The sequence below is a fragment of the Tachysurus fulvidraco genome, chromosome 16, assembly GCF_022655615.1.
Source record: "Tachysurus fulvidraco isolate hzauxx_2018 chromosome 16, HZAU_PFXX_2.0, whole genome shotgun sequence".
Classification (NCBI taxonomy): domain Eukaryota; kingdom Metazoa; phylum Chordata; class Actinopteri; order Siluriformes; family Bagridae; genus Tachysurus; species Tachysurus fulvidraco.
In genome coordinates, this window is record NC_062533.1 from 10,805,629 (window position 1) to 10,833,581 (window position 27,953).

Consider the following 27,953-nt stretch of genomic DNA (forward strand, 5'->3'; position numbering starts at 1 on the left):
TTGTTTTCCAACTGATATAAATGATTACAATTAAGTAATGGACTTTTTTAATTCCTCAGGATAAATTCGATAGCTAAATGCTGTAGAGATTTGGTGTGTCTTTATTGTTGTATAAATATTATGTAAATGCCTGACGTCTGAAAAGCAGAACATTTTCAGCTGAAACCAAACCTCTTTAAACTTTTTGCTAATTGAATAACAGGCTACAGTCCATTGCTCTTCCTCTACATGGAGGAGATCAGACTTCAGCGGGTTATTGAAGACGCAGCACAGGAAGGAGATTGATCCATTTAAGTAGTCAGTTACTGTGGAGCCTGTCAGGCGGTTAACAATTAAGTAAGATGGATGGAAGGCTGTGTAGCGCTGTTGTCTATCTTGACTTAAAACTCATTGTGGCCAAGTTTAAAAATGTGATTTTTTGAGGCATTTGTTACATTTAACTGCTATTTCTGCTTCTAAAAAAATATTGTTTAGTATTGAGTATATAGTATTTAAGTTGTTGTTTTTGGTTTAGCCCAACAGGAATTGATCCATTTGCATGTGACATTATAATAAATTAAATTAATACTTGTTATACTTATATACTTATAATAAATTAAAATAATACTTTTTTTTAATGGCAGCTTTTCCTGAAATCGCTAAAAAAATAAACTCTGGGCTGGAAAATGTAAACTGGGTGAACTTTTAATGTATATTTTTTTTTACATACTTTAATGTATACTTTTTAATTATGGAATTTACTTTTAATAGATTTTTATATTGAATACACTGTAATTAATGAACTTTATTAGCAGTGGACACTGTGTACATTGTAAAGCTGATTAGTGATAATGTCCATTAAAAGCGGCATAGAAATTGAATTGAATTTACCCATAACCCTTTGCGTGTCCTTCCTACTTTTTTGAATTTACATTCTCTGTTTATGCTTCCCATGCTTCCCTTTGTAGGTGAGGCACAACGTGAGGCCGTACTTTTTGGGTTCACCAACACACAAGCAGGTGTACGATGTCATCACGTGGGCCAGCACACAGATAGCCATTTGTTATACCGTGGTGCCCTTTGTGCTGCTGTCTGTGGGTCCTTCGCTCAAATTCTACAGGTACGACGCAACACTGTGGCACTGATACTAAACATATTGCTGCGGTTTGTTTTTTGAATTGTTGATTTAATTATGCTAGCAAAAAAAAGTATTTTTATATTTTACTTTAACACTTTAACATAAATGTTACTTCATCCAAATACTAATTAATATAATGTTTAAATACAGTATAGCATCAATTTATCTGTAACAAACTTCTGGATTAAAAGTAGATTCATTCTGACAGCTTTTATAAAGCCCTTTAGTCACACAGGTTTTTGTTCTAACTTGGACTTAAATCCACACCAGCTGTGAGACACAACATAAAAAACGCACACCCGTTCATCCTGCTGTGTTTTAAAAGCACACGTAAGTAAAGTGTAATAGCCAAAAGGAATCCATTAAAAAGAGCAGCACACCATTTAGCAACATTATTAGGATACCGAAGGTGTTTTCAGTCAATTTCACACTTTCAGACTTCACAGACTTGCTCTCAAAAGATTTTCTCAAACTACATGAATGATCCATTAGCTCTACATATTACATAAGCCTACATAAATAAAAACTTTTTTTTTTATGTGATAGAGGTTAGCTTTCAAATGATAAAGCCCCATTGATCAGACTATATAGTGATTTCTGAGATCACCTTAAAAGCGGATAAAAGTGGATAAAGCAAGCTAAATACAATGTTTTGGAGAACAGCTATATTAATTAAAATCACATATTATTAAAACTATATTAAATAGTTCATACCGTTCTTTTTTCATAACGTTCTCAATTGTTAATTCTGCACAGTTTTCCCACAAATCTTGTATTTTATATTTGTATTTTTTGTTAATTGATTATCATTAATACGGAGCATTATTCTCTTTAAGGCCTTATGATTTCCCTATTAGAAGGTTATCTGAAGGTTTGCAATGTTTTTATTAACTGTTGTGGATTTACACTTAAATTAATTCCACGAACATGTATCCAGTATTATCCATTAACATTTGGTCAGCTGGTTTTCCCTGCCACTAAAAATGAATCAAATTTAAAATGAATTAAAGTAAAATCTAATTGTATGTTATTATGCTTCGTTGTTATTGAAGGAACCAGCATTTTAATATTCGCTATGTGCTGGAAGTTCACCTCTATAGTAACACTACAAACATTTAAATGTGCTCAAATAAATATATATTCCATGACAGTACATATTCACAAGCCAGACTAATCGGTCATGCTACAGTACAGAGCGCTACACAGGGTTCTCCAGTTTTGCATAAATATACATAGACGAATACATGAATTATTCATCATTTACAGAACAAAGCGTAGTGTACATGATTGATTTCAAACAAACTTGATTAACTCCTTGTGTGCCATGTGAAATGGTTTATTTTTCATCTTCATAGTCTTCCTCCCACATCCCGTAATAATTATTCTCCTCTGTTGTCACAATTTGGGTTTGACAGTTCAATGGTGACTAACTAAGATTCCTATATTCCTCTATTGCTCAAATTTAGGCTATGTGATAAGAGTATAAATCAAACCTCTGGGTGAGCGGACACACACACACACACACACACACACACACACACACACACACACACACACACACACACACACACACACACACACCTTCTTCTGAAGTGAGCATAAATTAAAATTTGTACAGAAATAGTTCACATCATGTCATATATACATGAGTTTCTAAAAATCTTCATAGTTACTGCTGGTCTTGAATATACCAGAAATATACAATACGCCAGTCTTACATTTTGTACTTGCATGCATGTTGTTATGACAACGATAGCATCTTAATTGTGTCGGAATTGCTATCTTTGTTTTGTTATACATATTTATTGTTAAATTTCGAGTGGTGCATATGTATAAATATATATGAGTATAAATCTTTTTGTATATAACAGACTTTACTTCCTTTCTCACCCTCTTTTTTCCTCAATTTCTTTTCTCTGCTTTCAGGTCTTGGTACTTTTCTCTCCATATAGCCTGTGTGTTATTGGCCATAGCTCTGCCGGTGAAACCTCGGCATCTGCGGCTAAAGGAGCAGCAAAGCTCTCTTTCCACCAACACCACCGTTTCAGACAGCCAGAAACCCAAAACCACATGAGCCAAGAAGTCACACTCCACTTCAGCACACTCAATGGCTGACACTCCTATTGTAAAACCGCGCATCAGGAGAGTCAGCAAATGAAACTTATAAACCAACAAACATACAAACTAGCCCCTGTCTGGACTCCTACAATGGGTCGTCAATCTAATCTGGGCTCAAAACACTGGTACCAGAACTCATTGGCTGCAGGGGATGGGTTGGAATGTGACCGGCGGTGTTAGGATGGGACGCTAAGGAAACTCTGATGTATTGAATTCTGCATATTTTCCTTTTACTCCCCATCACTACTGTAGGAGATGATGTTGTGACATGCAAGGCTGCATCACTTTGCAGGAGACCGTGCCACTGTTACTGGAAGAAAGTAAATGAACACTTGGAGAGTTGTATAACGGGAATAAAGCACCTCTTAAGTGCAAATGATTTGAAAGGGGAACAACATAAACACTTCAGACAACAGGTTGCCAGTGCACCAATGTCAGTTTTCAAACAGTCATTATTTTCTAATTCATCTTTTACTCTCTTGAGCTAGACTCTTTAGAAGACAAGCCTTTGTTCTTGTCGGGGACACAGTAAAAGCTGAATTAGAAATTTAACGTATCACCTAATGAGGTTATTCAGGCCATGGCATGTTATCTTTAGTTTAGTATGCCGTACAATCTTTTGATGCATGAGGTTGCATATCTTAAAGATGTTCCTTGTTGCAAAAAAAAAAAAAAAATCACTGCAGCCTCATTATTTTTCATGAAGCTTTACGACATTTTCAACACATTCCATTTTAAATGTGTCCTAGAAAGACAATTTCTAAAGAAGATTGTTAATATATCAGAGTTAGTCTGCAATGAAAACATAAGAAAAGTTTGCCCAGTGATGCAAAGCCCATCTTTGTAAATGTGGTGATTAAATGAGAACCTTTTGTAATTATACATGTGGTGTATCTGTTTAACTGCAAGTTATCTCACTCTCAAAGATATCATTTGAAATAATCATGATAATAATAATAATAATATTCCATACCTTTTCTAACACTAAAGGATGTGTGTGTGTGTGTGTGTGTGGGGGGGGGTGTTAGTGAAAGTGTTGGGTAGAAAGGGTAAGTTTTAACTTGACATGACACACACTGCAACCAAAGACTGACAGAGCCAGTGTAGTAACATTGGAGTATGGGTGTAATGTGTGCTGAACATTTGCCATGAGTAAGTGTTCTAGGAATGGCTTATCTGCCATTGAACGGCAAATCTGTTTTCATTCATCGTTACAGTATGTACAGAACACAAAATCCAGTTACACTTATCAGAGCTGTGTTCAAGTGAAAAGCACAGTATCTGCCCTTTACTCCCCATAAACCCAGAGTCATTAAAGAATCCATTATAGCAGTGCACATTATGCCGGAAAAGCAACCAATCAAATAAGAGAACAGTGCCTAATATATACAGTGAACGCACTGATTTTATTCTCCAAAATAATCCCTATGAAAATTTACAATTTTGTTTAATAGTTCACATTTTGAAAGTTGTAAGCTAAACGTATGTCCAAAACTTTTGTCTAAAACGAAAATTTCATGAGAAACTGGATGTTGCTGAAGTCAGCAAAACGCAGCTGTATAAAGTGAAACCATTTGAAATTTATTGTCACTGTTTTCATATAGATGTTTATAGCAGGACAAAATATTGTACAGGACCAGAGCAGAACACACACAATACACAGAAAAGGAACATAGCAGTTACAATTACAGTGCAAAGTGATACTAAGTTGTATAGCACCTTCCTCACCACTTACATTTCTTCAGAGGTTTTCATTTTCTCCCACAAACATGCTAGTAGTTGGAATGGCAACTTAAAATTGCCCCTAGGTGTGAATACTGTGCAAACGTGTGTGCATGTGTGTGCATGCATGTTCCCTAGAATGATAGGCATTTCATCCAGGGTGTATTCTTGTTTAGCACCCACTGTTCCCATGACAGTCTATGATATCACTATGACCCTGGTCAAGATAAAGTGGTTACTGAAGATGCTGCGAATTACAATTAATAATTAATGGGTTATAAATATAGAAACATTAATATATAAGTAAACATAATACCTGGACATCCACAGTCCTGAAGATTATACTCTGCTATAAAATACAAGAGGGCTGTTCCTGGTTTGTTCATCTCAATTCCAGTGAGTGTTGAAAGGCGTCAGAGTGTTAAGAAGCCTAGTGGGGGGAAAAAAAGTTAGGGCACAAAGTGTGCTGGAATCTGGCCCACCATGATCTCTGCCTCAGAGACACCTATAAGGTTCTCGTCTGTTTTCACAATTCAGTAAAGGGTTTTGGGTTCTGCAGTGATGCAGTTCCCATAGCAGAAAGTGATGCAGCTCCTCGGGACAATTTGAAGTAGGTACGGTTTCCCCACAGGATCTAAGGAACCAGGACATTTGAAGATTTTTTTTATTTTCATTGTAGTTCTAGGAACTTTTTAATTTGAGCTTGAAACAGGAAAGGGAACTACTGGGTTGGTTCTTGAATGTTCAAATTTAAGATTCACAGAGTTATCAAAGCTTGATTTATATCCATAGTGAGATTGCTAATTATATTTTAGACTCATTCTGCGAAACATTTTGATGATGTGTACTTCGGACAGTGGTTAGTCTATTGGCTCTCATGGGATGATTTTGACTTACCATGTGCTGTACTTTCACAGTAATAAATTGCTTGTTAGCTTGTTATGCTTGTTTCTTAAAATGCAAGGTTAAAAGGATAAAGGATAAAAAGGTCTGAAAGGGTTCTTATTATTGCAACACACAGTCTCCAAAGAATGTGATAAGAATAGAAGTGTGTAGTTTCTCTTCCTAATTTATCACAGGAAGCTGCTGCGTAAAGAATAATAATCATAGTGGGTCCTCTACATCAACAACGGTCTCTTGATTTGTTCATTAGGAGACAGATTATGTTTTCTTCCCTAATTCACAAGTTCCTCTACTCTGTATGCTGACTTGTAATAAGTGAAATTTATGATGTGGTTAGAAAAACGCTTCCTGGGCACTTTTCAATGCGCTTCTTACTTCATTCTTATTGCATTTCTAACCACAAGTCTGATGATGACTGGGTGTTTTTAGTTAGCGGACATCTTAACCCACTACTGATTGAGGTTTTTTCAAATTCCACAGTTTTGTGCATGAAATCTAGCTTCATCTGGCCAGCACTTAGTCAAGCATTAAGGAAAATAGAAAATGACAGTCATTAGTTGGCAAAGATGGTCTATCAGACCAAATCAGCTTGTGTACTGGCATCTGGCAGGTGCTTAGGTTAATTTGGATCTTTCAGAACGGATACCAGCACAACGTATTCTACCATATTACCACGTCACAACAATGCAAACTGCACCAATTAATATCTGGTCAATTATTGATCTTAGGAGTCCAGGTTTAAGCAAGGTAGATTAGAGCTGATGCAATCAGTATGTTTATACATACAAGGTGTACAGTATGGTAGGTGTAGCTGATAAAGTGGCTAGTGGGATTATGTCTATACATGTACTGTATATCAAGAACATAGCCATTGTTTCCCACGGTTCCACTGACGTCACCGTCGCCATTGGCTGAACAACAAGCTCAAAGCTTCGAAGCTAACGCTAACAACCTCATAGCTTCTCTGGTCGCCGTTCAAAATGGCTGTTGCTGAAGATGGAGAGTAGGGTATGAAATAAAGCTTAAATAAAGGGACACAAGGAAAGGGACGACATCCAGGAAGGTCCTGTTAACATTCGTCGCTTTTAAGGTAAGGAAATGTTTCTAGATTTGACTTTTTTTTTTTTATTTCGATGTTGTCGAGGCGATTTCATGACGGTGACATCTAAAGTAATCTGTTTTTGTAAGATTATAAATTGTGGTTTAAGCTTTTATCGTGTTGTTTAGCTATTAACAGCGTCGTTTAAAAGGAATTTGTAGACGTTTGATTTAAAAGAGAGCCGTTTCCTGTCGGTTAGTCGGTTAGCCAGTTAGCATCTTCCTCAAAAATTTTGTCGACAAGTTGAAAAGTACTCGTTATTTTCTGTTTATTTTTTGAGAAGCAGCCGTATGACAGACCGAATACATCATTGTATACAAAAATAGCATATTTACACCGGTATTTCTCAATTTCACTGGTTTATAATATAAAGACAGACACACAAGCATCTTGTATCCCGAGTCTACGTTCTGAATCTACGTTAGAAGCAAACGTTCTAAATTGCGTCGGGTTTATTACATTGTACTTATTCGTCGTATTATATATAGTCTGTTTACCGAAACGCAGCATAAACACTATGCGTTCATTTACATTCTCCACAAACATAAACATACGCGTTAACGTTAATATTCTTCTGTTTATATGCTGTGTTGTACACCGTGTTATATTGTGTCACGTGTTATCTGATGTTGCTTATTACTATATATCCTGACACTATCCTGTGTAAGACTGGAGAACAGATCAAACATTGTAATGACTAAAACCAGGATTGGAACAATGGCTTCACAATATTCTGACAGCATCCCTTGTCAGCTGAGCATTTGCCAGAGAGAGCCAAGCCTAGTGGTCATGAATAACACATGATGCCATTCTGTAAGAGCAATACACACACACACACACACACACACACACACACACACACACACACACACACACACACACACACACACACACACACACACCCCTCAAACCGAATAGGTGTTGAGAGAAAAGCGACAGTGACCTAAATATACTTTGAAGGACAAGAAGCTTGCACTGTGGGTAAGATGCCAGATTTTGTTTCATAAGATTGAACTTATGGTCTCAGTGATCTCATGGTAACACGGTTAAATGTTATCAGTGACAACACTGTTGTTGCTTTTCTGTTATCATCAGCCATCTTTGTGTCTTTGTTGTTTCTTCCTCTTCTGCTATTTGTGCGATTTTTATATTGTGTACTGTGCTTGACAAACAGATAGCCGGGGTCGTTAAAATGAACAGTATTCAAGTGGTTTATTTTTAATTCCTGGATAAAGTATGGTTTTGCACTTGCAGATGTTCCATTTTTTCCCCCTGAGATCTCTATATTATGTGTATATTTTTGGGTGCTATTTAATTGGTGTTACCTTTAATAATCCTGAATGTCAGATTTTTTGGTAGTATGTAAAAATATCACTTTTAGAGGGAAAAATAAATTCATGTTTGTCACTGTTTATAAAGTGGATAATGGTGTGCTATTTGGTATACCATTTGCAATCCGTTGCTCTATTTGAAATGCACACCTCTCACATCTCCTGTTCCACTTTGGATGCATGATGAATCAAGCTACTGTCTGACCGTTGCCTGGAAATCCAGGCTGTTATTAAGGCTTGTTTGTTTTGTTTCCCTTGCATTTAATATTAGCTTCCTCAGTCCTACGTAAGGCACTGAGCAATAGATGTAGGATATAACTTGTTAGAGCAGGAGACTGATGAGATGGCTAGAGAAGCAGACATGCCGTTATCCAGACACTGAGAGAATAGACCTGCTTCTTACAACAGTGTTATATTAGCCTGCAATTATACCCGCCTATATACCCCAGACATTTATAAAAGTAGCTCATGTGTAATGCTGGGAATGCAATTGTCAGATGCTGGTTGTAACTCTTCATCAAACCATGTGCTTATGCTCTTATGCGTGGATTTTTCAAGAAGTTTAATCTTTCAGTTATTGAAATATTTGTTTGGAACATTTGTTTGGATTTTGACTGTAACACATCAGCGTGATATTTTTCCTCTCCTTCAGGGTGCCACAGTGATAAGCAGCAATCATGGACACCACTACATCAATAAAGATGACCACCATTGCCATCCAGAACCTCTTCAGCTATGTGGAGGAGGAAAACCTGGTTGCCCTTAAAGCGCACCTGGAAAAGTTCAAAGAGGTGGATGGCCGCAGCGACGTAAGTGAATAAATATCTGAATGGATTCATTCTCACTTGCATTCTGAGGTGTATTTAATTCCATTCATTTCTAATTGTAACAAATGGCAGAATACTTTATAAAGCAACCTTAAATGGGCCTTGTTTTTTCTCTGTTTTACTACAATCTGAAATCATCTATCATGTTTATAAAATGACACACTAAATAACGTTTAAATAACATTTAAACATGTTTATATTATGTTTATAACAAATTATATCTTTTAAATATCTTTTCAAGATATAATTAGCACAGCACACTTGATGATAAAATATAAAATAGCATGGAGTAATTTAATCCTAAAGCTTGTAGTCTGACTGTCTGAATATCTCCCTCAGAATGGGCAGACTCCTCTAATGTTGGCAGCAGAGCAGGGCAGTTTGGAGATTGTCCAAGAGCTCATCAGAAGAGGTGCCAATGTCAACCTGGATGATGTGGTAAGCAAACATTCACATAGCATTGAATGTAAAAGGATGCAGTACACACACACATACACACACACACACACACACACACACACACACACACACACACACACACACACACACACACACCTTTAAAGCATTCAATGCACTGCCTGCTTTCCTCACTGTTACCATGGCAACAGTGGCCAACTTTGCAGTTTCTATGGTGACCGGCTGCTCTGCATTTATCCCATAGGACTGCTGGTCTGCCTTGATCTCTGCAGCCAAAGAGGGGCATGTGGAGGTGGTGAAAGAGCTTCTTGACAACAGCGCTTATATTGAGCACAGAGACATGGTGAGAAACGCCCAGGAAAATAAAAACAAATATGGAGATCTCCAAGCATTTCATTCTGTATTCAGTTTCATGCTCTCAAATATTCCATATTAGACCAAGACAGAAGTGTCGGTTGTTTAAGCTATTATCAAGCAGCTGAACATTTATTGTCATGAGCAGGTGAATGGAGCGAACAAGCTTCAGGGATTTTATTCAGCTACTGTGATCTGTGTTAAAACACACATTTAACTCCCATTTCAACACCGTTAACTCAAATTGTTCTCTTACACAAAGAGTGGAATTAATACATACATTGCAAAAATATTTAAAACAAAAGTAACAGCTGATGCATTGAATAAAGCAAAAGGAAATGTGGCAAATTTGCTCAGAGTGCCACTGAATGGAACACAGACACTGCATGTAGCAAAAACTGCATATGTCTACAAGCAGATGGTAGCAGGATTATACACTTAGTCATTGCGATTTCATCGTGATTCTGTATTTCAATAACCAATTTGTATGTCTAGCTAAGGTTTGCTAATGTTAAATATAGTTTTACTGCTGATAGTAGGTTGAAATGTACCTCTATGCTTTTTGAAATTAGCAACAGTGCTGTTATAAATTTGAGGGATAATGCTAATGTTGGACCTTAAATTTTTTAAGATCTTTGAGGGTCCGCTAGTAAATTTTAATTCCAGTAATTACAATGTTTTTACACAGATTTACCACTGATAAATGCACATTAAAAACACTTATGCCTATTGCCACAGTATTAAAATTTGATTTAAGTAAAGCCAATTAGTCATGGCTCTTTTAGTCTGATATCAAACACATTAATATGTATGCATAATAACAGCATTTGTACTGTTCAGGGAGGCTGGACTGCTCTTATGTGGGCTGCTTATAAAGGTCGTGTGGAGGTTGCAAATGTTCTCCTGGAGAATGGGGCCAATCCCAACACCACAGGACAGGTAAAGTAATGAAACCTCCATGCTTTTCAAATATAAGTTAAATTACTCCTTTATACGTCATGATCCCATGTTATGTATATAGCACTTTGAACAGTGGACATTGTCTCAAAGCATGCATATATATATAGTATATATACAGCAATTCAAATGATAAAATTTAAATTTTAAAATTTTTAAAACATTTTTTAAAATTATGTTTATAAATTTAATATATTTAGAAATAGATAATATATTTATATTACTGTTGTGTTTACTGAATACCCAGCATTTTGTGCTATTCTTTAGCAGTACAGTGTGTATCCCATCATTTGGGCTTCTGGCAGAGGTCATGCTGAAATCGTCATGCTCTTGTTAAAGCATGGAGCAAAAGTCAACTGTTCTGACAAGGTAAAGTCACCTGGTTTAAACTTAAAGAGTTGGAACTCTTTGGATGTTTTATAGTGTTAAACTAAATGGATGATTGGGGTGTATGTTTACTTTGTTCAGTATGGCACCACTCCATTGATCTGGGCTGCCAGGAAGGGCCACTATGACTGTGTGATGCACCTGCTAGAGAACGGTGCTGATGTTGACCAGGAGGGGGCAGTAAGTAAACATCTTTGCTTCAGGCATCTTTGTCTTCGTTGCAATATTTTTTATTAAATCAAAGCTTCACTGAGTGCTTTAAAACTTGTTTGTTGTGTTCAGAATTCAATGACTGCACTGATTGTGGCTGTAAAAGGCGGCTACACTGAGGTCGTGAAGGAGCTGTTGAAGAGGAACCCAAATGTGAACATGACAGATAAAGATGGCAACACAGCCCTGATGATCGCAGCGAAGGAAGGCTACACAGAGATCGTGCAGGATCTGCTGGACGCAGGGACCTATGTCAACATCCCTGACAGGGTGAGTGTGTGTGTTAAGCACTTGGACTTGTGGTGTCCAAAGTTTGCTTCTGTTGTTTTACTATGGGGCAACATAGTTAATATGGCTAAAGTGTAAGTGAAGCTTACATAATAACAAGTTAATATCATACAGTGTACAAAGGTAAATAATCACATGCTTGCCACTGACTGCCTCTAGTTAAATAATGTAAATAAAACTGGTCTTGTTTTATTTTTCTGATCATTTCCAAAATATTATCTGAATTTAATTTTGTATAAGATAGAACTTTATTAATCTATCTTGTATATCTACTTATCGAAAGAAAATATTTTGCCAGACTGTTTCAGTTTACACGAGAGAATTAATATATAAATTAAATTAAAAGGGGGGCACGGTGGCTTAGTAGGTAGCACGTTCACCTCACACCTCCAGGGCCGGGGTTTGATTCCCGCCTCTGCCTTGTGTGTGCGGAGTTTGCATGTTCTCCCCGTGCCTCGGGGGTTTCCTCCGGGTACTCCGGTTTCCTCCCCCGGCCCAAAAATTTTGTTATTTATTTAAACTTTAAGTAAGTATTATTCTAGGCTGAACCATCCCTTTAAACCAAATGGACTGATGTGACCTTGTAGTGTGACTATGTCTGTATTTGGCTTTCTTTTTGTATTCAACATTTAGAGTGGTGACACTGTGCTAATTGGAGCTGTCAGGGGAGGCCATGTAGAGATTGTAAGAGCCCTGTTGCATAAGTATGCTGATATCGACATCAGAGGACAGGTAAAAGTCTTATTATACTGATCAGTAGATCACTCATGGTATACATCATGTTAAATATATAATAGATCCTATATTATAACTTTGTTTTTGTCTACATTAGGACAATAAGACAGCCTTGTACTGGGCTGTGGAGAAGGGCAATGCCACCATGGTCAGAGACATTCTGCAGTGTAACCCTGACACCGAGACCACTACCAAGGTACAGTGGGTTAAAGAGCAGCCATGTCTTTAATATATGCACTGTTATTAAAAAAGGATCTATACTAATCTGATAATGTGTTCCAGGATTCTGAAACTCCCTTGATCAAAGCTACCAAGATGAGAAACATTGAAATTGTGGAGCTACTCTTGGACAAGGGGGCAAGAGTGTCTGCTGTGGATAAGGTAAGGGTGAATAATACATTGTCATGCATAGTATATAATAAATAAGGACACATTTTTAGCATGGCAGTCATTCTGAGTGTTCTCCTCTCTACTAGAAAGGGGACACGCCTCTTCACATTGCCATTCGCGGAAGGAGCCGCAGGCTAGCTGAGCTACTCCTGCGTAACCCTAAAGATGGCCGTCTGCTTTACAAGCCCAATAAGGCAGGAGAGACACCATACAACATTGACTGCAGTCACCAGAAAAGCATTCTTACTCAAATCTTTGGAGCACGTGAGTCCTTTTCAGTTGTAAACGACGCTGTCCTTATTCAAGCTATAGTTGTATTAATCTGAACACATTTTCTCTGATTAAGTTTGAAGAAGACTGATGGACGCACTGAATAATATGCTAAAACAAATTGTGTCTTTATTATGTTTCAGAGGACAGATGCTGGATTAAACTTGATTTTATGATATTTTCTTTTTTGTGATTTGGCATTATGTATTGTATCATTTCCACTCAGGACACCTGTCCCCCAGTGAGACAGACGGTGACATGCTGGGTTATGATCTGTACAGCAGTGCTCTGGCTGACATCCTGAGTGAGCCCACCATGCAGCCCCCTATCTGTGTAGGCCTGTATGCTCAGTGGGGTAGCGGCAAGTCCTTCCTGCTTAAGAAACTAGAGGGTGAGTTCTATGTCGGGCAACAAGTACACAATTACAATACAAGATTACACACTGTAGATGAACTGTAACTTGGTTTGTTTTTATATTTCTTCATCAAAACTAAACTGAAGCTTGACACATCATTGTTTTAGGTAATGTGCTGGTATTTCTCTCTCTGACAGATGAGATGAAGACTTTTGCAGGGCAGCAGATTGAGCCACTTTTCCAGTTCTCTTGGCTAGTGGTTTTCCTGTCACTCTTGCTTTGTGGATCTGTGGCACTAATCCTTGGCTTTACTGTGGACCCTAAACTGGCCATTGCTGTCTCTCTCAGCCTGCTGGCTCTGCTCTACTTGTTCTTTGGTAAAAAAACAATAATTAAAAAATATATATATGTGTGTGTCTATTTAGATATATTATATAAAAGATTAAATACATTAAAATTGTATGCTTTTGCTACTGCATGCCAGAAATACTGCATATTTGTTACACAAGAGGGCAGTGTCTACATAATTGTAGGATCTAGCTTTGATGATGTATGGCGATCTAGCTTTAATGCATTTCTTTTTCTCTTTTTTCTCTTCAGTGGTTGTGTACTTTGGGAGTAGGCGTGAAGGCGAAAGCTGGAACTGGGCTTGGGTTCTCAGCACTCGGCTCGCTCGCCACATCGGCTACTTGGAGCTTCTGCTCAAACTCATGTTTGTTAACCCTCCCCAGCTGCCTGAGCAGACCACACGGGCACTGCCTGTCAGGTAATTATACTTATATGCCTCTTAACTGTATCTTAATATGTTAGTCTTAATATATGATTTTATTATTATTATTATTATTATTATTATTATTATTATTATTATTATTATTATTATTATTATTATTATTAATAATAATAATAATAATAATAATAATAATAAATAATGATATATTACAATTTTACAAGTAGTTTAACAGTTTATCAAGATTTATAATAATGAAATTTTGGAAAATAAACTTGATTAGTATTTTAAATGCATCTCTTCACAATTCTAAAAACCAAAAGCATGATATCTTTTTTGTCGTTTTTTTTTTTTGAGAACGTTTTTAGTAACATATAAATGTTTGTTTTTCAGGTTCCTGTTTACAGATTATAACAGGCTGTCCAGTGTTGGTGGAGAGACGTCTATGGCAGAAATGATTGCCACTCTCTCTGATGCTTGTGAGAGAGAGTTTGGTTTCATGGCCTCCAGACTCTTCCGTGTCTTTAAGACAGAGGACACTCAAGGTAAAAGCAATCTAATCTGTTGGCAATCTAAGATGAAAGTGTTTCTTTTTAAATGCAATTTAATCATCAACATTCATTCATATGGACTTTTGTGGAAAAAAAAAACAGGCAAAAAGAAATGGAAGAAGACATGCTGCATCCCATCCTTTGTGATCTTCCTTTTCATCCTGGGTTGCTTGATCACGGGCATGGCCTTACTGGCTGTCTTCAAAGTAGACAGCCGGAATCAGACCGTGAATGCAGTTCTGATTGCCATGGCGAGTGTGGTGGGCTTGGTTCTACTGTTGAACTGCAGGACGTGGTGGCAGGTGACCGACTCGGTACTGAACTCACAGAGGAAGAGACTGCACAGTGCCGCTAATAAGATGCAGAAACTTAAGAGTGAAGGCTTCATGAAGGTGGGTCCACACAATCGCACATGCACATCATGTAGGTACAGTATGAGTAGTTTCGATCATACAAACTTTGTCTTGTACAGACTCACAGCTCCAATCAGCCTGGCCTGTTATATGAATGTTATTTGAATAAGTGTAATTATATTTCCCAAATCATACATTTTATACTAAATTTCATGTCATTATTATTTATAATTGCAAATATTTCCTATTCCTCTTTGATTTTTTTAATAGTAATTGGGAAAATATACTGTACTGCTTCTCAGATCAACTTAAAACATGTTCTTAATTTAATTTTTTAAATTAAATTAAAATTAACTTTTGTTCACTTTGAATACTTGGTTGTATAACGTATACTATCAGCTAGTTACATGCCTGCAGTTGTTGGTCATAGTACATGCATTGAATTGTGCATTGAATTTGTAGATTTTAGTGTGAATTTGTGGTTTCTTTCTAATTACAAGATACCTATACCTACAATATAAAGTACCTATTCCCCATAGTGTAGCCTGACCCTGTTCTCTGACGACTTTTCAGGTGTTAAAAATTGAAGTAGAGCTCATGGCTAAAATGGCGAAGACCATCGACAGCTTCACTCAGAATCAAACACGTCTAGTTGTCATCATCGATGGTCTGGATTCCTGTGAGCAAGATAAAGTCTTGCAAATGTTAGATACGGTGAGAAACAGTAGCCCAGAGTCACCAGTAGAGGTCTCTGCTGTATCACTTTTTTACTTAAAAAGAAAAATCTACTTTTAACAATACATGACTTTTTCCAGTGCATTTTTGCACGAGTTGTAATACTTACTAACCATAGAAGATTTCTTATTTTTTATTACAATACATTATTTTGAAAAAACCTTTAAATGCATAAAAGCTGTATATTCTTAATATAATGAAACATATACATATAATAGATCATTCCCAAAAAAACCTGTTACTTTTATTTCAATACATTGTGCTCTGTTGCATGTTCCATCCAAGCATTATAATTGGTTCCTCGTGTTTATCTTGTAATTCTTTTGATCTCCAGGTGAGGGTGCTTTTCTCCAAAGGTCCATTCATCTCTATCTTCGCCAGTGACCCTCACATAATCATTAAAGCCATCAACCAGAACCTGAACAGTGTATTGCGTGACTCTAACATCAACGGTCACGATTACATGCGCAACATCGTACACCTGCCCGTCTTTCTCAACAGCCGAGGCCTTAGCAGCGCTAAGAAGATGTGTGCACCAGCCCCAGTCAATGGAGAAACAGGCAATTTAGAGGGTGAGTTAGTTTACCATACTGTAAAGTCTACAGCCACTTTGCCCTGTAGGGCTAAAATCAGAACTGGTTCATTGAATAAAACAAATTCTCATAGAATTTTCACAGTAGCACGGTTAACACTTCTGACACTTTTTAAATACGCCTAATAAGGGTTTTAGTGGGATAGCTACACATTGTAGTGCATGGTAAAGATGGAGGCACACCAGTTTGCAGTTAACAGGTAGTACTACTGCTAGAGATCATGAATAATATTTATTATCCTGAACTGATCTGCACTTAATCACAGAGAACACTTTTAGTTTAATTTTACAGTATCATTGCAAAAAGTTTATAGCATGCTTAAAGTATTATTCGTTTATGCCCTATTTCACCTCAGGAAACTTGAACTGGGTAATAGTAATAGTAGTGGTACTGGTAATAGTAGCTGTAACCTTAAGGGCCTGTAGTAGCTTTCTTTTGTCATATTTGATATTTACATATCTGTTTGGAATTTTCTGTTTTTGATCTTTTGGTTTTAATCTACTTCCTCTTTGCAGGTTGGCATGAGGAACTAGACAGGAAACTGTCCCAAAACAGTCTTGGTGAAATGGCTAAACTGGGCAGTAAGACCACTTTGAATCGCAGGGTGAGCCCACCAGAATTTCCCTTCTGCACCATGTGAACTCCATTGGTCATATTAACTAACTTGTGGAAGTTAAATTATTTGCTTGTGGAAGTAAATAACATTCCACTGTACAGAACTAAACATCAGAATTCTGGCATGGTATTGTGGGGGGTATCTGTGACAGAGACATACAGTATGTAGGATTCAATTTGATATTTTTAGCAGCATCTGTATCATTTCAGAAGTATTATTGTATTTTTTGGCAAGAGATAATATGATTTTATTATGAACACACTCAAAGAAGCACTCTGTTATATTGTCTCCTGTGGACAACCAAACAAACAAACAAAAAAATAGAAGTGTTTAAAATGCTTAACAGTAAAATTTAGATGATGTTAAAAAGAGCTGTGAGGGAAACTCATATGTTTGGGAACAATGAGTTAATGAGGTCCTAACCCATGTACTGTACATAGCCATGCTAAATATTAATGATAAAATGCAGCTCGAACAGCCTCGTCATAACAACATAACATCGTAATAATGTTCAAAGCAGTTTGTATTAAAGTTGATATGTATATATTGTTATGAACATGGAACTCTTTGTGTAACGGCAATGTATTTAACATAAAGACACTCATGACATATAATTGGCTGTAATTTCTAAAAAGGCTTCTAAAAATCTAAAGAATTGTACTTTAGTAGTTTTTTAAGGTTTAAAGCAGGTGGGACGTCATGGGTTTTTCTCTCTTTAGGACACATACCGGCGTCGTCAGATGCAGAGGTCAGTCACGCGTCAGATGTCCTTTGACCTGTCCAAGTTGCTGGTCACTGAAGATTGGTTCAGTGACATCAGCCCTCAGACCATGAGGAGACTGCTCAACATTGTGTCTGTCACAGGTAAGATCTACTACCAGAATGTGTGTGTATGTATGTATATATAGATATAATGTATGTGTTTGTGTGTATGCATACCCTAGCTGGTACACCAAACTGTGCTTCTTTTACGCAGGCCGATTGCTGAGGGCCAATCAAATTACTTTTAACTGGGACAGACTGGCATCCTGGATCAACCTGACTGAACAGTGGCCCTACCGCACATCATGGGTTATCCTGTATCTAGAAGAGACTGATGGAATTCCTGAACAGGCCTCGCTCAAAACCATCTATGAAAGGTTCAGCTCTGATTACTGTAGCCCCGACCCATTTGTTTCTTAAATATATAACCATTCAACCCATGAAGATTTATCTGATTGCTTGTATACAATGCTGTAATACATATTTAATGAAAAAGATATGCTTTATTCTAAGAAGTATATTGGGTTCAGAAAGTATTCAGACCATTTATTCACTGCTGTGTAAAGTACCTTTGGCAGCAGTTACAGATTCAAGCCATCTTGTTTAAATCTCTGCAAGCATTGCACACCTGCAATTTGCTAGTCTCTTCCGCTCTAACTAGCAGGTCCTCTCAAGCTTGAACACATTGGTTGGGGAACTTCTGTGATCTGCCATTTTTAGGTCTCTCTACGGATGTTCTGAGGGGTCTGGGCTTTGGCAGGGTCTCTCAAGGACAGTCTGAGACATTCCAGCATTTTGTCTTGGCTATATGCTTCAGGTTGTTGTGCTGAAAGTCATTTTGTCCCAGTATTGGGATGTGTTCATTCTGGAGCAGACTTTCTATAGGAACCTCTTTGTATTAAGCTGCATTGATACTTGCCTCAACTCTGACCAGTCTTCCTGACCATGCAACTGAGAAGCAGCACATAACAATGTGCTCCTACAACAATACTTCATCATAGGCATGGTATTACTCTGTTGATTAGCAATACCTTTTTTTTTTGCTAGATGTGCTTGAAGATCAGCCCAGAGGGTTTAGATTTTGTTTCATCAGACCAGAGAATCATTTTGCCTTATTCTGTCAGAATCCTTTGTCTGTCATCAACATTTTAGTCAGGAGTGGCTCTCACCACGCCACCATAAAGGCCTGATTTCTGAGATGGTTGTCCTTAGAACAGGATCTCTGCAGAGGACTTTCAGAAGCTTTGTTAGAGGTCATTGTGTTCTTGGGATCCCCTCTCTCTGGCTAAGTAATGTAAGTTAATTAAATATTTGAAATATTTACATTAAACATCAGAACCTTTACAACCACCGAGTGCTCTCACTTGGTTAAAACATTTTTTTGTGACGTCTGTTTTAGGCTTTATTTTTGTGCTCCTCTGGACCACATAAATGAAAACATCTGAGTTTTATATTCATAATAAGTGTAGCTTCTCAAAGAAAAATAATATCACTGTATTATTGTGTTGACATTGGCTATGCTACTTAGTATTTGGTTTTTGTGACTGATAACACACACAAAAACTATGTTATTATTTTATTACAGCTGTAACAGTTGTATATGCATCACTTTGAGTTTAAATAAATACATCAAGTAGGATTTGACTTAATACCCCACAGTGTGTGCAAAAGAAACTTCCTTAAGACATTGCACAAAGGCCTGCAAAGTTCTTCAAGATGATCTCCATTTCAACAGTTCCATATGAGCTTAAAATGTACCTGAAGGTTTTATTTCAGGAGATGGTTTAGTTAATTCTTAAAGATGTATAAGTTTCTGTCTTTCTACGTAACAGAATCTCCAAGAATATTCCCACCACTAAGGATGTGGAACCCTTGCTGGAGATTGATGGAGACGTTCGGAGTTTCGAGGTGTTCCTCTCCTCTCGCACTCCAGTGCTGGCTGCTCGAGACATCCGCACCTTCCTCCCCTGCACAGTCAACCTGGACCCTAAGCTTAGAGAGATTATAGCAGGTGAAATAAACATGCAGCTGGTCAGGATTTGTGTGTTTGTGGTTGAGGATTCTTATTTGTGAGGATGGATCAGGACTCACGTTTATCCTTAATGTTCTGTTCAGGTGAAACCTTAATATTTATAAAGGCAGACACACATTTATGGCTTTTGACACATACACACACACACACACACACACACACACACACACACACACACACACACACATCTGCTTTCATAAAGATTCCTGAGTATGCAAAAGTATTTTTATGCATCTAATTTCATGAATGTTGTTTGTAATGCTAATACCTGAGATAAAAATTAAGATAGTGTTTTTAAGTAAAGTACACAGTGGTCTGAGTCAGTGATATTTTGCTAAATAAGTGAACAGAATGTGAAGGTTAACAGACTGAAGTAGGTGTTAGATTTTGTACTTCTTTATCACCGGAGGCCTTGTAGTAGAATGCAGCTGCTCTGTTTCCTGCCTCCTCAGATGTCCGTGCTGCTCGGGAGCAGATGAACATGGGTGGGGTTACATATCCCACACTGCCCCTGCAGGACCCTGCTATCCGTCCCACATCCATCTACAGCCAGCATTCCTCAGCCTGCTCACCTACTGCCTCATACAACATGCCATACAATGCGAGTGGTGTGTCCCCTCAGCCCCACAGTGCCTTCTACAGTGGCATAGCTGGTCCTCAACACCCCTATTACAACAGGGTAAGTGTCTTTATAAAGGCTCCCTTCTGCCATCACACAGTCCGGCATCAGGTTTCTACCAATTGTGATCTATACAATATGTAATAACTTGGTTTATTAGCGTTTATCTAACCTACAGTAATGCTTTCACTTTGATATGTTTTCTATTTAAGTTCTCTATGGTATTAGAGCTGCTTTAGTTATTTTGGATGGCTCAGGTAGAAATTAAAAAGACCTACCATCCATGAAGGTATTCTAATTAGTTTAAAATGTTTAATGGGATTAGTGAATAAAAACCATTTTTCAAATATTCATCAAATATTTTAGCACCAGATAGCTGGAATCCTTGGTATCAAAGGTTCCATTGGAGTGGTACCATCAGGACTAAATGACACTCAGGGGCCCTGCATATTTATAGCTGAACATTTTTATGGCTGGTTATGATGACATGAACAAGCTCGATTAAATATAACAAAATATAACCAACATGAACATTTAATTTGTTAGAAACCATAGCATAGTGAATTCATAGCACAAATGTAGTGCAAACATTGCTTTTAACAGTGGGTTGAAATTAAAATCTTATTGAAATGTTATTTTTGTCCCAGTGGATTTTTCATTTTGTTGACTATAAGGGTTATATACTACTTGCAACCAGCATATGATGGTGAGCAAACTGACCAATCAGACAAAGGAATAAATCGAATTACTTCATGTTGAATTTTTCCACTGTGAGCATTTCAGTTGACTCCCAAGTTAGTGGGAAAATTGTTGGTTCCTGTTGTTGGACCAGTTCATATTTTTTGGATGTGCAGTAACTTTACTAGTCACAGTTCAATTTATGGATGAGGGAGATCTTGTGGACAAGTGCACTGCTTAGATTCCAGCTCCAACTCTGGGTATATTTTCTTCCTCTGTTCTGGATACTGTCATTATCATTTCCCCGGCAATAGATCATTATTTAATTTCATTTGATCATCTCCACTGGTTTACGTTTAAGTTTTCTGTCCTGTATGTATCTCAACATTTTTACAGAATTGCATGCATGCACGTATTTTTGTGTGTGTGTGTGGGAGAGAGTAACCCCACTGTTGGAATATTTTGTTTGTGTTTCATTTTCATTTGCTAAATTTGTTTACTTCTCCAAAATTCCCTCTCCCAGCCTTATTTCCCACACCATTTTTATGTGCTGCCCAGGCAGTACACTGGCAGCACCCATCCCACTCACACACCTGCACCTCCACGCCCAATCATTAAAGCGACCCATCCCAGGGAGCCTAGCTCTGCAATCGTAAGTACTGAACACTAGATGTAGTGCCTTATAAATCGATGGCCTCTGCTTTTACTGTCTTCATGTGTACTGTGTTTTATTTGCAGCTCTTTTACTGATATTTTTGTTTAAATCTAACAACTGATATGCATCCAACAGGACCCATTACTTCTCATTAGTGTATTGGTGTAGTGTCAGAGATTTCTTGGAAACGTAATTATGTATAAACTAGTGATAGTGCACAATTATATTTTTGTCCTTTTCGTCTTTTTACTGCCAACTCAACTTAACAATTTTAACATTTATGCAGAGTACTCTGCTCTGTATGTGTGTGTGTGTTTGGGTGTGTGTGTGTGTGAAGACAGTTAAGTTCTTGCCGTCTGTTCACACACACGCACAGAGTGTCAGTGACGTCAACCACCAGCTGTCTAATGCTCACTGGAGCCCATAGTGGAATAGAAACTCCACCTGCTTTGCGAAAAACATACCTGCTCCCTTGATACACTTTTTTTCTGTTTCATTGCAAATGGCCTATATGTGGTTCCCTCACATTCTCCACCTCCTCTGTCTCTTCCCTACTCTCCTTCTCTCCTTTTGAGCAGTGTAAGGTAGCGTCTTTGAAAAAGAAGCAGGTACTGAATTCCTCTAGACTCGGCTTAAACACTGCTGCTGTGCTGCCCTGTTCATGCTGCCTATCCTTAAAAATGCCTTCTTACTCTCTCTCCTTCATTTATGCAAACTACTTCTGCACCAAGCACTCCCAGCATGCCCTTTGGGAGCTGACATAGTCTCAGCGGGGAAGGAGGAGCTAGGGTGTTAAACATAAAGCTTAACTTGTGTAATTATAAAGAAGCCTGTTTGCTCAGGAGCATGTCTTATTTCATCCCTTTAATGCTTTCAAATTTTACGCTGGCAACATAACTCCTTCCCCCAAAGTATTGCTTTGCATAGCTTGTCAAAAAGATATCTATATCCAAGATATCAGTTCACCTCTATCACTGACCTAGTATCTTAGAAACTGTGTCATTAATGCTGTGTCATGGAATTTCACATAAACACAAATCTAAGATCTCTAATGAATCTCAGTGCTGATATTCAGTGATCTGGTACAACGTGGAATGAGCACTGGAAAAGATGTCATGTATTTTAGAGCAAAAACAATATTTTGCTCACTGGATGTTGCTGAACTATAGTTCCTGAAACCTTTTTTATGTTTAATATACAGTGAGGAAAATAAGTATTTGAACACTCTGCCATTTTGCAAGTTCTCCCACTTAGAAATCATGGAGGGGTCTGAAATTGTCATCGTAGGTCCATGTCCACTGTGAGAGACATAATCTAAAAAAAAAAAATCCAGAAATCACAATGTATGATTTTTTTTTAGCTAATTATTTGTATGATTCAGCTGCAAATAAGTATTTGAACACCTGTCTATCAGCTAGAATTCTGACCCTCAAAGACCTGTTAGTCTGCCTTAAAAATGTCCACCTCCACTCCATTTAGTATCCTAAATTAGATGAACCTGTTTGAGGTCGTTAGCTCTATAAAGACACTTGTCCACCCCATACAATCAGTAAGAATCTAACTACTAACATGGCCAAGACCAAAGAGCTGTCCAAAGACACTAGAGACAAAATTGTACACCTCCACAAGGCTGGAAAGGGCTACGGGGAAATTGCCAAGCAGCTTGGTCCACTGTTGGAGCGATCATTAGAAAATGGAAACATGACTATCAATCTCCCTCGGACTGGGGCTCCATGCTAGATCTCACCTTGTGGGGTCTCAATTATCCTAAGAAAGGAATCAGCCCAGAACTACACGGGAGGAGCTGGTCAATGACCTGAAAAGTGCTGGGACCACCGTTTCCAAGGTTACTGTTGGTAATACACTAAGACGTCATGGTTTGAAATCATGCATGGCACAGAAGGTTCCCCTGCTTAAACCAGCACATGTCTAGGCCCGTCTGAAGTTTGCCAATGACCATTTGGATGATCCAGAGGAGTCATGGGAGAAAGTCATGTGGTCAGATGAGACCAAAATAGAACTTTTTGGTCATAATTCCACTAAATGTGTTTGGAGGAATAAGAATGATGAGTACCATCCCAAGAACACCATCCCTACTGTGAAGCATGGGTGTGGTAGCATCATGCTTTGGGGGTGTTTTTCTGCACATGGAACAGGGTGACTACACTGTATTAAGGAGAGGATGACCGGGGCCATGTATTTTGGGGAACAACATCCTTCCCTCAGTTAGAGCATTGAAGATGGGTCGAGGCTGGGTCTTCCAACATGACAATGACCCGAAGCACACAGCCAGGATAACCAAGGAGTGGCTCTGTAAGAAGCATATCAAGGTTCTGGCATGGCCTAGCCAGTCTCCAGACCTAAACCCAATAGAGAATCTTTGGAGGGAGCTCAAACTCCGTGTTTCTCAGCGACAGGCCAGAAATCTGACTGATCTAGAGAAGATCTATGTAGAGGAGTGGGCCAAAATCCCTCCTGCAGTGTGTGCAACCCTGGTGAAAAACTACAGGAAACGTTTGACCTCTGTAATTGCAAACAAAGGCTACTGTGCCAAATATTAACATTGATTTTCTCAGGTGTTCAAATACTTATTTGTAGTTGAATCATACAAATAATTAGCTAAAAAAATCATACATTGTGATTTCTGGATTTTTTTTTTAGATTATGTCTCTCATAGTGGACATGCACCTACGATGACAATTTCAGACCCCTCCATGATTTCTATGTGGGAGAACTTGCAAAATGTCAGAGTGTTCAAATACTTATTTTCCTCACTGTATAGTACAGATGTTATTTCAGTGATTTTATAAATTCCATTAGAGTGCAGGAACTTAGTTAACCTTTTTTTTTTTTTTTTTTTTTTACCTTATTAGACACTGCTCCTTACCATTTCTACAATCCTTTATTTCAGTGTAACAGTCCTCTTGGCTAGAGTTTAAATTCAAGCTCTTCTCCTGTTCTTTGGATAGCTTGGATTGCATACTAACAACAAGCATGATATTTAAATTTGTGCCTAATGTGCTTTGTCTACCTTGTTCTGAAGGTCTCAGAAGTCTTGTCATAAGTGTGCAGGTGGTACAAATGTGAAGGATCTGATTATTTTCTCTGTGCATGTATGTTGCATCAGGGCACTGCTTCTGTGGTGTCAGGGACCCCATCTGTGCTTCTCAGCTCCATGAATACAGACATGGTGTGTGAATACCTCAGAGTGATGGAAGGCATCGACCAAGGCATGCTGGCCCAATACACAGCCACCATTAAGAAGGTGTGTTGTTTATGTATGTTTCCATGTGTGAGAGAGAGAGAGAGAGAGATATTGATATTATCTGCCAAAGAGAGAGTTGTGCTGCTCCTAATCAATATTTTTCACAGGCAAACGTCAATGGACGGGTTTTATCCCAGTGTAACCTGGATGAGCTGAAGAAAGAGATGAACATGAACTTTGGAGACTGGCAGCTCTTTAGAGGAATTGTGAGTATATTTCATGTTCTCTTCAAACTAGCTATTTATTTGATTCACTGTTTATAAAGAGAAAATGATGAATATTTGAAGGCAATATCAAAACAGCATGTTTGGAACAAGTAAACTGATCCAGATTCTGCCAAATGATGTTTTTGTTTTGTCCCAGAAGGTGAGGCATTGATGCCAAAGCCTTTTGCCAGCTGCAGGTGTAATGGAGGCAAAGCTTTAATCAATTCCTATATGCAAACTATGCAAGTTGTGTAGGGCCCCCGTTGCCCTGAACTCTCCCCTGGCACACCAGTGGCACATCTTTAATTGTATAGTTCTTTATTATTTTGATGAACTTATCAGAGGCCTATTGCGTTTTATGCAGAATGACAGACTAACTAAACCAAAACAGGCTACAGGAACGAATCCTAATGACACCTTTATATGTGCAGGTGATGGATTTGCGTAATTTGGAAAGCCAGGTCCTGCATGAAGAGGCCCCCAGTGAGCAGGGCAGCAGCATGGGTGCACATGGAGAGACTAACAGGAATCGTGGTACTTCAGGCCAAGGAGCTAACAATGATACTTCACCTATGTACAACTTCAACCTTAGCTTTGAGGAGCTCTCTAATGTGGGCCTTGACGAGCTTCAGAGAAATCCAAATCCTTCATGGATAGTGAGTCTACCTTTGTAACTTTTGTAGATCCTGTTCTTGTTTTCTTTTAGTGCTTGATCAAATTCATTCTCGCAATATTACGCACTCTTTGCAGAACACTACACACCGCACCCCCAGCATGTCCAGCCTGAATTCTCAGGAGTCCTCTAATGAGATCTGCAAACTAACTGACAAGCAACAGGCTGAGTACCGCAATGCCTACCAAGAGTACATTGCCTCAATGGCACAGCTCGAGGCAACAGGTAGTGCGGCGGAGAAGCCAGTGCAGCCCCATCCAGGCCAGTTTATGCACTCTAACTCTGATGATAAGAATAAAGATGGTGGTGATCAAGATGGACGCAAGTCATACTCTAAACGAGCTGGTGTAAAGCCAGCAGTGGATGCAACTGACTATGCTTCCACTGAAGCTGCCACTTTAGACCCCATCAGTGAGGAAGACGAGAAGTTTGACCATGGTTCATCTAAGTCCCTTCTTGGACGCAAGTCCTCTGCAGAGAAGCTAGGTCTCTTCCAGAGTGCAGACCTGAAGCTGAAGTCCACAGGAGGATCGCGCTACCAGAAACTGACCAGCGATGATGAAGAGTCAGAAGAGTCTGATAACATTCCCCTAATGAAGGATGGCAAGAAAGTAGAACCCAAGCGCAGTGATAATGAGGATTCTTCTTTAGTGAAAGGAAAAGAGTACCACTCTGATGGCATGCTAGACAAGAAGGATTCATCTGATTCAGGTGTTCGCTCTAACGAAAGCTCACCTAATCATTCTCTGCAAGACGAGGAGGCCGACCTGTCTCAGTCAGAGAGGACCAACCTTATAGAGCTAGATGAGGAGAGTCTAGCCCGCAAGAGAGGCCTGCCTAATAGTTTGAGTGGCCTACAGGATCCAGCAGTTGCACGCATGTCAATCTGCTCTGAAGACCAGTGCAGCCTCCTGGCCAGTAGCCCTGAAGAAAGCTGGCCTTCATCTAGAAGTTATAATCTCAACCGCACTCCCAGCAACAACACCCTCAACAACAACACTAACACCCAGCAAGGGAACCGTCCACGCCAGCCAAATGACAGTTCCAATACCACTGCCATTGAGGTGATAACCCCTGGGTCCAGCAGCACCACCACCTCAACATCCACAACCACCACCCACAATGAGAATGTACGTGTAGTGCACTTAAAGAGAGGTCTGAACCCTGGAGATCCACCTGGGATCTGCACTGTGACCTCTGACACAGTGGTCTTCAGCGAGGAACGCGAGAGCATCCTATGAGAACCTCCACCCTGGTGGTCCTGGCAAAGTGCTGCTCTCACAGTTTAGATGTTTGGTGTTGTGATGCATGCCCAATGGAATGTGTAACTCAGTATGTTCAGTGATACTGTAGTCTCTGTATTTCAGTATTGAATAGTGGTAGTCTGTCCACCATAGTTTACCTGCTTACATGCTGCCTACATTCTTGTTTTATGAAATATGACAGTATTACTTCTTTAATCTTTTTTTGCATATTCTACGTTGCCCAAGGTGAACATGAGCACTCGGGCCGTCTAGTAAAAAAACACTGAGAATTGTGGGCTATTATTAAACGCATCAGCTAATATGTAGTTGCTTCATCATAAACATAGTTTCACATGAGCTGACCATCATGCTCATTGCTTACTCAGCTATGAAACACTGTCTTGTTGTGTTGTGTTGTATTGAGTGTCAGTTGCATGCTTAATGTCAAAATATTAGAGGTTTTGCTTAAACTTTAAGGTCAGGACTAAAACAAAAAAATCCATCTGAAGCCATCGCTTATGGTTCAGAAGGTATTACAGTAATTGTTCAGGAACACTACTGATCCTCACCTAAAGTTTAAGAAACCTTTAAAAACATTAGGAGCAGTGTCATGCATGTGTCTCACTGCCTTAAATATCAAACGTCAAACAGCATAAGAAGTCGCACGTACTAAGCTTGTGTTTTGTCTGTTTACTTGTATTAGCTGTGGATGTGAGAACTGAAACGTCTACCATGTGGAGAAAAATAAACTATATGAGAGATTT

General features: G+C 38.6%; 2 protein-coding genes across 8 annotated transcripts in view; both read left to right on the forward strand.

Moving 5' to 3' along the window:
• mboat2b (membrane bound O-acyltransferase domain containing 2b) overlaps positions 1 to 4,117 on the forward strand; it is a 31,861-nt gene extending 27,744 nt beyond the window's left edge. For both annotated transcript variants that reach the window (XM_027166363.2, XM_027166364.2), the window contains 2 exons: positions 948 to 1,099; positions 3,044 to 4,117. In XM_027166363.2, the coding sequence (XP_027022164.1) occupies positions 948 to 1,099; positions 3,044 to 3,191 (300 nt within the window). In that variant the 3' untranslated portion in view covers positions 3,192 to 4,117. The remainder of the gene's footprint in view (positions 1 to 947; positions 1,100 to 3,043) is intronic.
• Positions 4,118 to 6,629: 2,512 nt separating this feature from the next.
• Positions 6,630 to 27,951, forward strand: kidins220b (kinase D-interacting substrate 220b). Of its 6 annotated transcripts, none has more exons than XM_047801858.1 (30): positions 6,646 to 6,950; positions 8,943 to 9,099; positions 9,457 to 9,555; positions 9,779 to 9,877; positions 10,729 to 10,827; positions 11,116 to 11,214; positions 11,314 to 11,412; positions 11,515 to 11,712; positions 12,364 to 12,462; positions 12,563 to 12,661; positions 12,748 to 12,846; positions 12,942 to 13,119; positions 13,352 to 13,516; positions 13,678 to 13,857; positions 14,081 to 14,246; positions 14,601 to 14,752; positions 14,861 to 15,150; positions 15,685 to 15,825; positions 16,181 to 16,418; positions 16,955 to 17,043; positions 17,775 to 17,919; positions 18,032 to 18,194; positions 19,650 to 19,828; positions 20,302 to 20,528; positions 21,670 to 21,798; positions 22,380 to 22,409; positions 24,929 to 25,066; positions 25,174 to 25,272; positions 25,704 to 25,928; positions 26,023 to 27,951. In XM_047801858.1, exons 2-30 carry the CDS (start codon positions 8,968 to 8,970, stop codon positions 27,184 to 27,186), a joined length of 5,220 nt encoding a protein of 1,739 aa, XP_047657814.1. In that variant the 5' UTR covers positions 6,646 to 6,950; positions 8,943 to 8,967; the 3' UTR covers positions 27,187 to 27,951. The 6 variants fall into 6 exon arrangements, with proteins under 6 accessions (XP_047657817.1, XP_047657814.1, XP_027021960.1 ...); XM_027166159.2 differs by having other exon boundaries at positions 6,647 to 6,950; positions 11,113 to 11,214; XM_047801857.1 differs by lacking the exon at positions 6,646 to 6,950 and adding an exon at positions 7,805 to 7,940 and having other exon boundaries at positions 11,113 to 11,214.
• The last annotated feature ends 2 nt before the right edge of the window (positions 27,952 to 27,953 follow it).

Excerpts from the sequence above, each read along its gene's own strand:
- kidins220b (XM_027166159.2), top strand. The coding sequence starts at position 8,968 with ATGGACACCACTACATCAATAAAGATGACCACCATTGCCATCCAGAAC. Across the intron at positions 9,878-10,728 it reads ATATTGAGCACAGAGACATG|GGAGGCTGGACTGCTCTTAT; the intron begins GTGAGAAACGCC and ends TGTACTGTTCAG. Across the intron at positions 13,120-13,351 it reads TACTCAAATCTTTGGAGCAC|GACACCTGTCCCCCAGTGAG; the intron begins GTGAGTCCTTTT and ends ATTTCCACTCAG.